Source organism: Perognathus longimembris, chromosome 2, assembly GCF_023159225.1.
Source record: "Perognathus longimembris pacificus isolate PPM17 chromosome 2, ASM2315922v1, whole genome shotgun sequence".
In the NCBI taxonomy this organism is placed as follows: domain Eukaryota; kingdom Metazoa; phylum Chordata; class Mammalia; order Rodentia; family Heteromyidae; genus Perognathus; species Perognathus longimembris.
In genome coordinates, this window is record NC_063162.1 from 75586350 (window position 1) to 75600567 (window position 14218).

Below are 14218 nucleotides of genomic sequence, written 5' to 3' on the forward strand. Positions count from 1 at the left end.
CAAGAAAACAGAAGCTCAGAGGGAGAATGGAAGATAGGGTATTAAGGCATTCCATGGCCCTGTTGCCCATGCCACATACAGACAAGGCAACAAAACCATGAACCCTGCCCTGGGAGCCAGCACCATGCAGAGCCTGCATCATCCATACCAGGAGGGCCACTGAGGCTGGAAGGGCTCTGTTGCTCCTACCTGGTCTTGGGAGGAACTGAGCCTGGCCTCTTGGTGAGTGCCAGGGTTGAGCCTCCACCCCTATCTTCTAGCCAGAACCACTGCACCCCTGCCTCTGGAAGGACTCAGGCTGGCAGGCCTCTCTGTGCTGCCTGCCCACCAGAGCTGGCACCACTGGTGAGGTACGGGCAGAGGCTTTCTTGGCCCTCAGGAACAGCCACAGCTGCCCTTACACAGCCCACACCCTACAGGGCAAAGTTCCTGGAATGTTTTCCTTCAAATTGTGAAAACAACACCCAGGGTTAATAAATCCCTGTTAACACCAGCACCCCTGCCCCAGAGACAGTAAAAGAGGCCTCTGCTGATGGCTGCAGAGGGGCCTCCATTGGGGAGAGACAGTGAGGAGCTCTATTGTGTCCTCCTAGAGGAAACCAGAGAAAAAGGTGGAGGAAATATCTGCTCTAAGATACTGCACCTTGGGGACAGTGTTCTCAGCCAGAAGTCTCCATCTGGTTTACAACAGGAAAAAGGCCTTGCTCTTCCATGGGGATATGTTCAGAACCCACCTCCCAGTAGCAAGCCTTCTGGAGGAAGGTAACAATGGGAGGAATGGACAGTAATGCTGCTACTATAGTTTACACATGAGAAGGGGAAGTATCCACCTTCTGCTTCCCATAGGTGCAAAAAACACATATGGCAAAGCTTAGCCGGTACTTATCACTTGGGATAGTCTGTTAGATGCCTGGATTTGAGCCTGCTCTTCAACACATCCACCAACAATCTGTGGGTAGCCTTGGTCCAGCTCAAATGTCCCATCTACAAAAGAGGAAGCCCAGGAGGAGAGGTACCCCAGCTCATTCTGCAAGTGCAGCAAGAACAGGGCTAAACCCAGCCCCTCACTGGATGTTCTCCCACCCTGGGCAGGTCCCCTACTCTCTACTTAAAGGGGACTCTGAGCAGCTCTGCTCTCTATTCCATGAAAGGGGGCTCCAGGCAGCCCCGCTCTCCACCCTACAAAGGGGGGCCTGTGGAGCACCCAGAGTGTGAGCTGGATGCCAGAAGCAGTCAAAAGAGCAGCCACTCTGAAGGCCTCCTCCTAGGAAAGTGGGCAGCAGGTAGCCTCGCCCTGCTATAATGTCTTCCTCACCTCCACAGGGGACCCTGGTGGATTTCCACAGCTGGGCACAGGTGAGTGGGGCATGCAGGACAACTGAGTTCTCAACAGGGCAAAAGAATGACTTTGGGCCCCTTGTGCACCCAGTGCCAGCTGCTCCTGTGGCTCACATCACGCTCTAGAGGCCTTGCTATGCAGAGAAAGGTGTGGATGGAAGCCCAGATGGGATTTTGTTTCTAGGCTTGATGCTCACTAGAATCTTAAACAACCTCCTTTCCTGGCATCATCTGAGTGACCCAGGATGGATGACAGACCTTTGGGCTCAGGGGTCTCTTGCCTCCAGCAAGGCCTCATGGAGATGCATTTGTAAAGACTCAGGATGGTGGTGAAGACAGTGTCCTGGGTGAGCGTAAGTATCTAGGACTCTGCTCCGGCAGCTGGGGCCCACAGGGGCGGTACCAGGCCTGCATTCTGCTGCTTCCCATCCCCTGTGCCCCAAGCACACTGCTCTTTACACTGTAAGTACTCCAGAAAAGAAAAAGCTAAAGTAAGCTCTCTCCTTCAGTCTCTAGATCAGTGAAGCTCATCAGAGGTGGGCATGTGCAGGCTGTTAGGAGGGAGCTGGCAGAGATGGGAGGAAAGAAAGGACAGAGGGGAAGAACCATCCACTTCCCTTCACAGGTCCCATACGCAGGCCCTCTGACCTGTGTGCAGTAGCCATGTGCTCCAATCAAGTGGCTGGTGGGGACATCGAAGTCCTGACGGACACTAGAAAACACAAGAAGGAATGGCTTTAGCAATCTTTCAGACCAAGGCCACCTGGGAAAGCTTCTCTGGGTGACCAGGCACTCTTCTCGGGCTCCAGGCTAGTGATTCTACATTTAGTGGGAAGATGAGCCATCTGTGTTCTGGGCTCCAGACACAGGCCTGCTCTGCCAAAATCAGTTTTTTCTAGGCAAAAGCCTTCATTCTGACTACCCAGGCCTCTGGGTCACTAGAGGATGGGGAGCCCAGCAAGACATAGCAGAGAACCTCAAGAGGGGACCCCTACATCCTGAATTCACATCCTATCACTACTCCCTCCTCCTTCTTCTGGGCTCAGTCTGCCAGCCAGTGAAATGGAAGGAACAGACATAGTGACGTGTGAGAAATGGATACTAGTGACATGGAAAGATTAGAGTGACATGGAAGGAATCGACACAGTGACATGAGAGGAATGGACACAGTGACAAGGGAAGATGGACACAGTGACAAGGGAGGAATGGACACAGCGACATGGGAACAATGGACACAGCGACATGGAAGCAATGGACATAGCGACATGGAAGCAATGGGCACAGTGACATGGGAGCAATGGACATAGCAACATGGTAGGAATGGACATAGCGACATGGGAGCAATGGACACAGCGACATGGGAGCAATGGACACAGCGACATGGAAGGAATGGACATAGCGACATAGGAGGAATGGACACAGTGACAAGGAAAGAATTGACACAGCGACATGGGAGGAATGGACACAGTGACATGGGAGCAATGGACACAGCAAAATGGGAGGAATGGACACAGTGACATGGGAGCAATGGACATAGCGACATGGGAGGAATGGACACAGTGACATGGGAGCAATGGACACAGTAACAAGGAGGAATGGACACAGTGACATGGAAGGAATGGACACAGGAACATGGGAGGAATGGACACAGTGACATGGGAGCAATGGACATAGCAACAAGGTAGGAATGGACACAGCGACATGGGAGGAATGGACACAGTGACATGGGAGCAATGGACATAGCGACAAGGTAGGAATGGACACAGCGACATGGGAGGAATGGACACAGCGACATGGGAAGAATGGACACAATGACATGGGAGGAATGGACACAGTGACAAGGGAGGAATGGACACAGTGGACACAATGGACACAGCAACATACGAGGAATGGACAATAATGCTGTTACTGTAGTTTACACATGATCCAAATGGGTTCCCAGGGGTTCATGTGTTAAAATTTAATCTCATGGTGAGGGAATAACTGGACAGTGTTTAGAGGAGGGACATTGGAGAAATGACCAAGATTGTTAGGGGGGAGTCTCACCGTTAAATCCTGGTGGCATAATGAAAGATGGGGGGAGGGTGGGAGGGAGAGACAGAAGGAGGGAGAGGGAAGGAGAGGGGAGACACACTCCTGTACAATGCCCTATGCCCTCTCAGGACCCTGCTGGGAAGAAGGCCCTCACCAGGTTCGGCCTTTGACCTTGGACCTTCAGAACTGTGAGCCAAAATAAACCTCTTTTCATTAAAGCTTACCTACCCCATGAGGTATTACTGGCAATAGAAAGCAGACTCACATACCTTCTCTGAGGTCTAGAGCAACAGCCACTGTCTCCAGGGCACAGCTTTTGCCTGACACCAAGTGGGCATCATTCCCTCAGGCTCTGGGAGAAATCCAGGCTCAGCGAAGGGGCTCACTTGCCAAGGGCCTCAGCTCCTAGGTGACTGACACTAGTTCCATGTCTGCACCAATGTTAGCACTGTGGCTCCATCCTTGGAATGAGTCTTCAAGTAGCACAAAGTGAAATGCTTTTTTCCTGGAGACTCCCAGCCCAAAGAAAAGGGTTTTAAGGGCTGAGTGGCACTGGGAACAAATTGGTAGGGCCATGTTACCTAGAGGACTAGGCATGAGGAGGCAAGAAGCCCTTCCTAAGTCTCAAAACTTTGTTGTGGTGGGTCTCCCCATGCTCCGAGGTCCACCACTGGGACCCAGCTCCCCTCAGCCACACTGAGGACCAGAGTTGGCTAGCTAGCTGAGAGTAAAGAGCTGTGGGCTACAGCTGGTGAATGTCAACCTCCAGGCACTATGGCCTGGACTTTACAGATCCAAGATCTTGTACTGGGATGGGGTGAAGCCAGGGAGCCTGGTTTCCTGGAGCAGGGCTGCACAAGCCAGGATGTGGGGGCAGGGTTCACCACCTACATCCATACCCTAGAGGGCAATGACCAGGCCAGAGGTCACAGGGGCTTTGCAATTGTTTATGGTCCTTACAGTGGAAGATAAAGGAAGCTAGTCCCAATTTTGTGCTTTAAATCTAAGGTCCACTGTTTGCTCACAGACCTAAAACACACATCCTGACCAGTGTTCTTCCCAGACAACTTTAGAAATTCGAGCTCTGTAATGCCGGGGGGAAATGCTTTCTTGTGGTTTGGATAGGCAGGGCCAAATGGGAATGTTTGGTGTTCATGAGATGGGCTGCAGTACCATCCCGGCCGCCGAGAACCACAGAGGCTCGGGTCCTCTGGCAAGCGCTGCAGGGGCTGGGGCCACCAGAGACAGCCAGTGGGTCTGGGAAGAAGCCAGAGGAGGTGACTCATGGCTGAGCACAGTGCTCGGCTGGCGCTAGCTGAGGCAGAAGAATTGATGGAAACGTTCTCCGGGGCATATACAAGCATCTTCTGATGAGAAGAAAATAACCTCAAAGGAGCTCTAGGGGGACCGATAAGCATCGCTGGCCTAGAGCCACCCGAAGCTTTCAGAAGCCATCCGATCTTCACGAGTTCACAGCCTCATGTTCACCCAGTGGGCCCGGGAGCCTGCGTCAGCTGGAAGCAGAGGGACAGGCAGAAAGGACAATGGGGGGAAATGGTAATTGCATACTTAGGTGCAAACACGATGGGAAATTCTAAAGTGTGCTTGGATCTTAAAAAGAAGGAACATCTGTATTTCACATCAAGGCAATTGGGAGACGACAAAGAGCAGCTTATAGCTTAAGAGATTTACAACTTTGGCAAATCAAGATGCCCAGACCTCCCCAGGGAGCTCCCGAGGGGCTGAGTGCAAGGAGTCCTTGGGCAGAGCAGCACGGCCTCTGCTCTGCCTCACCATTAGTCAGCCCGCAATAGCAGATCCAAGTCCAGGCTGCTGTGCAGTTGCTGTGTGGTCTCCATTCCACAACAAAAGGGTCTTAGGATGAGAGGTGTGCTGGGCTGAACACTCAGGACCTCACAATGTCCTTAACAGGGCAATTAAATGAAAGTGAGGGTGGGGCCTAAGCCAGTCTGGCTGGTGTCCGATTTGGACTCAGTAGGGTACGAAAAAGGGGAGGGCATTCACAGGAAGACATGTGAGGATTTCTAGACAGTGTCCAATGCAGGCCCAGGAGAGACAGAGACCTTGGAAGGAGCCAACCTTGCCAGCACTCAGATCTTGGACTTCTAGCTTCTGGAGCTGTGAGAAGTAAGGCTCTATGTGCCAGTATTGTAGGCTCAATTCTCCTTCAGAAGAAATCTCAGGGGCACAGCTGCCATCATGCAGATAGTGGTGGCCTAGCCCATCTTTTTCTGCTTCACCAGCACCTGTAGCTCTTCAGGGAACCCCTGGGCTCCAGATATGTAGCTTCCTGAGAGCAGGGGCTGAAGTCACAGGGGGCTCATGAGCTACAAATCTCTGCCTATCTCTGGGACCAAGTCTTCATTTACAAAGCTCTGAGGCCAGGGGAGAAGAAATGTAAGGGACCTCCCTGGATGGGAACAGGGCTGCTTGGCCAACTCTGATCTTTAAGACATCAAGCCTCGCGCAGGCAGTAATTACCCCAAGAGGACCCAATCAGCCACCTCATACACCTGACCACAGGGACACCATCTCTGCCTGTGTCATCTGGCTCTCATTCGCCCCTTCTGGAGGCCATGCCCTCTGCTACATCTCCACCATAGGTGGGCACGGCTGACTGTTTGGGATACTCAGTGATGGACAGGGCAGTTGTGATATGGCTGAGAACCTGGGCTCTCAAGTCAGGTAGTATCTAGTTCAAACCCAAATTCTGCCACTTACAGGCTGCCCCTGTGAGCATCAGTTTCCCCACTGACAAAATGGATATATTAGTGTCCCCATCTATTATAGGTAACTGTGAGAACAGAGTGGGACAAACTATATAAAGCATCTGGTATTCAGTGAATGTCACTTCCTTTTTCCTATGATAACAATAATAAAAACAAGAAAACAACGACAGAGGCTACAATTTCTGCAACCTCAACCATTTCTGTCACAGCAAAAGCTCAAGATAAATCATGACCTCCAAGAGTAAGAAATAGAGCTGTGAATTCCTTAGAAGGACTTGACAGAGTGGGTGCTAAATGAAAGCCGGGAGGTAAGGGTCAAGTCAGAGGACCCCCTGCCACCATGCTGTTGACCTGATGTGGATTGGCAGTGGTCCTCACAGGGTTAAGGCCACAGGGGAGCAGATCCTGGAAAGGGCTGTGTACTGCAGAGTTCCCTATCTCCAGGCAGGAGGAAGAGGGCAGGCAGGGGGCCCAGGATGCAGGGGGAGCTTGGTATTGGCTTCTCAGGGTGGAGAAGTGGGAACTGAAGTACAAGCCTTCATGGCTTCAAAGCCAAGCTACTTCCCACCTATACCTGCATCCCAGACCAGATCCTGGGCTGCTGAGACCAAACCTTTATAGTAGTCTGTGCCATATTGTTCTTTTTATCTGTCAAAACCCCTTCTGGCCTTCCCTCCGAGCCCTGCTAAAAGTCTCCTCTTCCATGAAGGCTCCTCTCTTCCCCTCAAGGTGTGTACCAATCCATCCTCTGTGCTTGCCTCCACCCTCCAGGCAGCAGATTTTCAGGACCAGATCAAGTCCTGTCTGGTTCTCGGTGCCAGACCCAAGACTCTACAAGTGCAGAGCAAATATCCCTACAGACATTGTGTGGGGACAGTGGGAGTCAGGAAATCCTGAAGAATAGCTTCAGAAGATGGATCCCAGGAGGCATGAAGAGGCAGAGGGTAGCAGCCCACCCACAGCTGAGGCAGGTTTGGCACTGAACCTTCCAGAAAAGTAAGTACTTCCCTCCTCCCCAGGCCTGTCCTCTCTGTGGAAGGTACAGAGTCCTCAGGTGAGTGAGCAGTGCTGCACATGCAAGGATCTCAAGGGTCAGAGGAGACCCAATGAAACCTGGACCTGATTCCTGTCCTTAGCTGTAGGATGAAGGCCTCTCTCTTCCAGCTTAGGCTCAGTATTCATGGGCATAATGATAGCCCTCAGCTGGCCCTGTGGGCATGCCCTGGCTGTGCCTTGCCATGTCCTACATGGCCCAGGGACATGGCCCATTCTGATCTTGGAGCAGAGCAGGCCATCCAGCACCCAGCCTGATGCAGATTGTTTGGACCTACTTTACACCTTTCCTGACATGCAGGGACATCTGACATGCAGGGAAGGAGGCAGAGCCTCAGATTAGGCCCACAGATGCTATCAGCTGAACCTGTCACTGCAATGACACCATGAGGTCATTTCAGGCACATGGCACTGAGCCCTCAGCTGTCTCCTGCCCCACTGTTACTCCAGTCTATGTCTACCTGGACACTGGTGGGGTGGGGTCAGCACAGCTGAGACCTCAGGACCCTAAAAGTGTGTTGTTCAAGCTGCCCAAGCACTGCCTCAGTTCTCACCAGAAGCCTTCAGTCTAATCAACAGATCAAGAGGAGGAGGTATCTTCAGGGTCACCTCCCCACTGATCATCCAAGTCAGGGCCTGCTCCTCCTATTCAGCCCTCCTTGGGACCCTTCAAGCAATGGCATTCAGTGCTCAGGACTCACCTCTGCTTAGAAAGAACCTGCCAAAGACAAGCATCCTCACAGAAGGAGCTGCGTGAGCATCACCATGTCCCCAAGGATGTGCCTACTAAGGAGGCCTTGTGGCCTCCCTCAGGGCACCAAGACAAGCCTAAAGCAGGAAGCGACACAAAGTAGCAGCCACTGCTCAAGGGAGCATCCAGCAGGAGCATGCCAGGCACAGCTGATCTCAGGAAGCAGGAGTCCTCAACCCACTTCTTAAGTTCAGTCTAGAGGACACTGACACCTGCTCTTACTCCCAAAACTGGCTCTGTAAGCAGCCAACCAAGGATCTCCCAGCTGCCAGTCTTATAAAAGGCAGTATAAGGTGATGGGGACAGAAATGAGTGTTGGGGGCTGTCCTTCCCCCCAGCCCTGGGACAATGGGATGGAGCCCCTCCCACCTTCTGGCCTCAACAGGAAGAGAAAGCCTCCGCCCCTTGGGAGGTGAACACGTGCGTGCCACCATGATGGGGTTGTCCCGCCCACAAAGGAAGTTTCGTGATGTCACTTGATGGACATGGTCCTTAGCCTATGACTGGCCCTTTGGCCAGCCCCCTTTCTTTCCCGCCATTACTTCTATATAAGTGCCTTTCCATATTAAAGTCTTTGAGACGCTTCCCACCACCGCAGCGTGTCCCTGATGCCTTCCTTTTCACCTCCGCCCTTGGTAACATGTGGGGGAATTGGGGGGAGGGGAGGCTTCAGCAACCCTTCCTCAACTTAGCGCTTGCCCATGTGAGCACGCCTTTGGCCTTCCGCTGGCGGAGGGCCAGGCCGAGTGCTCTTTCATATAGTTTGTGGTTACCATTCTCCCCGTGGGGGGAGAAAGGGGTCGTCCAGACCCCAACAAATGAGCACATAGGCGGAGGTCAAAGATCCAGCTTACAGGATGTTGGAGAGTGGCTGGGTTTACTGACACTGCTCATGGGCTTGTCCTGTAAAGACGGGGTTAGGGTAACAGGGCGCACTATGGAGGTGAGACAAAGCCAAGCCTACAGGGCCTCCATTTGAGTCACTGGGAAAGCTGAGACCAAGGCTGTCCCATGAGCCACAAAACATCTTCCTGCAGGGCCAAAGAAGGCTCTTAGGGAGCCTACAGACAGCTAATGGCTCTCTTGTACACATGGGCATGTGTCTGCCTGTGTGCTTACATCTGTATTTGTGTACGTGTGCCTATGCTTGTCTATGTGCTTATGTCTGTATGTGTACACACATGCCTATGTGCCCACGTCTGTATGTGCACAAGTGTACCTATGCTCACATGTGAATTTGTTTACACATGTGCCTGTGTGCCCGTTTATGTATGTACATGTGTGCTTCTGTGTTTCTGCCTGTGTGCTCGTCTGTATGTGTGTATATATGTATGCCTGTGTGCTCATGTCTGTACGTACATAATGTGTGCCTCTGTGTCGGCCTGTGTGTCCACATCTGCATATAGATACACATGTGCTCTGTGTCTGTGTCCACATCTGTATGTGTGTACATGTGCCTGTGTCTGTGTGCATACATGTGCGCCTGTGCCTGCCTGTGTGCCCACGTCTGTATGTATGTACACGTGTGCCTCTGGGTCTGTGTGTCCATGTCTCAATGTGTGTACATGTATGCCTCTATTTGTCCTCCTGTGTGCCCACATCTGTATGTGCATACATGTGCACCTATGTGTCTGCTTGTGTACCCACATCTGTGTGTACATTTGCACCTCTGTGTCTACCTGTGTGCCCATGTCTGTACGATTGTACACATGTGCCTATGTTCCCATGTGTCTATGTATGTACTCATGTGTCTGTATGTCCACATATATGTACATAAATGTACACCTGTGTGTCTGTGTGCCCACATCTGTGTATGCATCAGTCTGTATCTGTGCATGTATCTTGCTTGTCTCTGTGTATCGTGTGTTTATCTGTGCATGTGTGTGCATTGGCAGAAGTGGGATCCCAAGATCATTGCCCATAGTTGCCACAGCCTGGGCTAGAACTGGCCACCACCCAGCCTAGTTGGACAGAATGGGGAGGATGGAAGCCGAGGCCTGGCCAGAGACTTTAATTTCCCTCCATGAGGCTGGAAGCCCCCCACCAGCCCTCCATGCAGGGACTAGCAAGCCAGGCCTAGAGAGGGCACAAAGGCCCACGCCAGAAATGAACTGTTTCCTGGCTCTGCCATGACAGAACACTATCAGCAAGTGCTGTGCACACAGCCATTATATAAGGTCAGGAGCCGTGAGCGGCAGGCAGGCAGGTCAACACAGGAGCGGAGCATGTGGCCCTCTCCTGCCTGCAACAGAGGCCCAGGAGAACAGTACTGGCCACAGCAGGAGCAAGCATCTCCTCTTAACAGGCCTCCCTGCCTACATACCGCAGAGCCACACAGGAAGACCTCCTCCAAATCCAGCTGAAAACTGCTCCTAAGCCCTCCTTGACAGACACCCAAAAGTCAGATCACTCTCCCAGGCCTGCTGGCCCTTGGGTTCACCTCTGCTTGGAAGAAACAGGGCCATCCATCATCATGCTTCCCCTTGCAATGCTGTCCACCTGCTATTACTCTGCTGGGTCCCTTGGTGACAGAGTGGCAAGGTAACAAGAGGCCCAGACAGCTCCTGTAGAGCAAGCTACACAGAGCTCAGCTTCTGGTAACCTACAGGGGCAGCACAGGTGAGACCCAGCCAGCGTCCTTCCCTGCTGACCAAGACCCCTGGCACCCACTTACTCACCTGCTCAGACACTGGTCCTTGACATCAGTTTGATCTTGCCTAGCCTAACACACAGCGAGATCCCCCTCTCTGCCTCTTAGAAACTCTGAGTCACCTCTTGGTGCTCAGTCTCCACTGCTCATCCCCTGCACAAATAGCAACTCAAAGTATGAGTGCTGAAGCCCCATGCAAACTCTGCGAGGGAGACAAGATCACCTGGACAGGTGTGTATGAGAACACAGCTGTCCTCTTCCTCCACCTCCCCAAGCCATGCCCATTTTCCTTCCAACCACAGACACTAAGCTCACTATGTGCAGAGCACTGGCCTGGCTTGGGGGAGGGGGCAGCAGGGAAGGCCAGCCCCAATGTCCCTACCTCCACCCTCTAAAAGGATGGAGAGATACTCACAGCTCTGGAGACCTGGACAGGATGGCAGACAGGGTGAGCAAGATGCAGCCGTAGGGGCCTGCTTCGAACTGTGGGAGGGAGACAGAGGATAAGGACACAGGCACATCTCTCCACCTAACCCCTTGCAGGGTCACACCAGCCAGAAATCTTCCCTAGGCCTACAGCCTACAGCCCAGCTCTGCTGGTAGCCTGGATAGACAACTCATATCGATCTCATAGCCAGCCCCACTAAAGGACACTGATAGTTCAGCCTCTCTAAAGGACAGTCGTACCCCAGGCTCAGGAACAATGGGTATAAGGCATGAGTGACAGACAGGCCACCATGGAGGCTGCCCATGACCTCCAGACCCTGAAGCCCACAAGAGCAATTGAAGGCTCTATGATGGGGTCAGGGACTTATGACCATGGCCATGTTTGCTCCCCCAAGACTAGGGAAGCACTGTTCACTGCCATCTTGTAGGTCAGACACTGAGGCCCAGGGATGAGGTGACCAGCCAGCTCCTCCCGTAGTATCACACTGTTCTCAGAGCCACAGGGTGGGAGGCAGGGTCTAGTAGGAGGTGAGGGAGGTAGGCCATCAATATATGGCTTTTGGGGGTAAATTTTCTTATTTTTAGAACTTCAAAGTTTTGATATTTTGTTCATCATGGATTTCTCTCTCTCTCTCTCTCTCTCTCTCTCTCTCTCTGTGTGTGTGTGTGTGTGTGTGTGTGCACACCAAGACCTGAGTACTATCCCTGAGGTTTGGGGATTTTTTTTTTGGTTGTTGTTTTAGCTCAAGTGCTCTACCCCTTGAGCCCACAGCTCCAATTCCAGCTTTTGTTGTTGTTGTTGTTGTTGTTGTTGTTACTTGGAGATAAAGAGTCTCATAGACTTTTCTGCCAGGCTGGCTCCTGAGTAACTAGGATTATAGGCAGAGCTACAAGGAAGGGAAGGAGGGACAAAAGAAGAGAGGGACAGAAAAAGGGAGAGAGGGACAGAAAAAGGGAGGGAGGGAACAGGCCTAGACCAATCCTGTTATTAGTATGATGCTGGCTCTGCGTCGCCCAACTGTTCAGCAAGTCCAGGAATCACAACCAGCTATGACAGGCCATGCTCCCTGGGGAGTCACTTCCTGTCACCTCTTACAATATCTATCCTACAGCTGTATGTCAATATGAAATGTGTCTGAAAACACTAAAGGGGGGAGGATTCTGTGTCTCTTGTAATAACCAATAAAAATTATATAATTTGTCATATTTCAATTTTTGCACTGGCTGCCAAGAAACTCATAACCAAATATTGTATTCCAGTTTGGCAATTATTGAAGCTCAAGCTTTTGAAAAAATTATCTTTCTCAAAGTATAATCTCTATTTCATCCAGTAATTTAATTAGTCAGTTAATCAGTCATAAAATAACAAAGCCTACTGAGTGAAATTTTGGTGCCAAGATCATCTTCCCTAAGGCTGTGGCTGTGTAACAGTCAGAACCGAGGTGGCAATGACACAGTGGGCCCATGAGCCTGTGTAGGTGGGGGTTGCTGCTGGTGCTGTCACCCCAGTCCTTGGAACACCCCAAGGTGAAGGTGAGCCAGCACTCAGGCTGGCTCCCAGCACAGGGCAGGGAAGTGAGCTGTTTGGCCTCCTTGCCCCTGTCAGAACACAAGAGACTGGTATCAGTATTCCATGTTGCTTCTAAAAACATCTATTAAAATTATCTCATCAAAATCAAGCTGCCAAGACGTGGGAGGCCACAGGGCAACTGGCCGGCTTGACAGGCAAGCCTGGCAGAAGGCAAGGCCGGAAACCGCGACTGGGGCCAGAACAATGTCTGGTGCCACTAGGGAAGAAGGGGCCATTCTCCGCACACAGCACTGTGGCCCTAGAGAGGCCTGGGCCCACCGGGAGGCTCCAATGGGAGGCAGGGTGGGGTACCCAAACTACCCCTGGGGCCACTAGATACCTCACTGGGGGGGGGGTGGTAATGAAATGTAAGCAAGGAGCCTGTTTGTTTTGGGCAGAGATGGCTTGGTGTGCATTTCCAGGCCTGGCAAGGGGAGCCTCTCTTAGGGGGCTTGGTGAGCCCAGTGCTGAGGCAGCTCAGCTGTGTCCAGCAAAAACATAAACTAAGCTGCAGAGAGCACTGCTGTCCAGCAGGACAAGGGCCAGGGACTAGCTGGCCCAGTGTACCATGGGCCAGGCCAGGGAGAAGCCTGCCCAGGGTACAGCAGCCACATGAAGGAGGGGCCTGCCTCTACCACCCAACCTCTGAACTCCTCTCTTGGCCAGACATACAGGTGAATCTCTACCTGTCTGCAGGTCTGAAGGCCTGGTACTGAGGACTGGCCCATCACCAGAGGCAGTGACCAGTCTATAGAGCCAGGGCCTACTCACTGAATGCTCACCCAAGGTCCTTCTACCATAGGAGCCTCACCTGTCACTTCTCTTCTGGCTGGACAGCTCCATGTTCATCCCACCCACCATCCAGGCTAGTCAAATGCTGAGGTTGTCAGGCTGGGCGCAGCCCTGGGGTTATTGGCACAGCCTCACAACACAGTTTTAACAGGTTCACTCAGCACATCTGAGAGCTGTATGTAGAAAAGATCTCTCATAGCATTTAGGTTCTTTGAGAACCACCACTAGATCTGGTAACTGTGCCGTCTTCCATTTTCAGGTGAGGAAAGAGGACCCAGAACTTTCCCAAGGCTGCACGTGACCAGGTAGCACCCAAGAGGTCACAGGCCCCTATACTTGGCCTCTCACTGCTCTGTAGGGCAGGGAATGTACTGAATTGGCAGTCAGCCCGCTGCCTTGTTCCCAGAATCCAAAGGAGCCTAGGCAAGCAGCAGGTGATAGCAGCCAAGGGTCCAAACACCCCCAACCTGCCTCTCCTCCGTACCACACAGAGAGGCCTGAATCTGGGTTCATGTGCAAACCCTGGGTCTGCTTCTTGGGCTATTAACATAGGAGGGCTCGGCACTGGGATCAAATGACTTCATGTGGATCCCTTATCTGGCTCCCTGATGCCAGGACAGCTCTCTTCCTGCCAAGGATGTCTGGTGTTAGCAGGCCTGCCACATTCCAGGCTGGACCAGATCTCTCAGGTGCTGGGAGGTGCACCTGTTGTCTGTTTGTCTGTCTGTCTGTCTCTCTCTCTTTCTCTCTCTCTTCCTCTCTCTCTCTCTCTCTCTCTCTCTCTATCTCTCTCTCTCTCTCTCTCTCTCTCTCTCTCTCACGCACACACACAC

At 52.2% G+C, this 14218-nt stretch overlaps 1 protein-coding gene across 5 annotated transcripts in view; it reads right to left on the reverse strand.

Moving 5' to 3' along the window:
- The window catches only part of Mindy4 (MINDY lysine 48 deubiquitinase 4), a 95028-nt gene that overhangs the window by 13802 nt on the left and 67008 nt on the right, over nt 1-14218 (reverse strand). For all 5 annotated transcript variants that reach the window (XR_007210014.1, XM_048339528.1, XM_048339526.1 and 2 more), the window contains 2 exons: nt 10992-11059; nt 1987-2050 (listed from right to left, as the gene is read on the reverse strand). Coding sequence is in view for 4 of the 5 variants with exons in the window: in XM_048339528.1 (XP_048195485.1) it covers nt 1987-2050; nt 10992-11059 (132 nt within the window). In the remaining variant the exon portion in view is untranslated. The remainder of the gene's footprint in view (nt 1-1986; nt 2051-10991; nt 11060-14218) is intronic.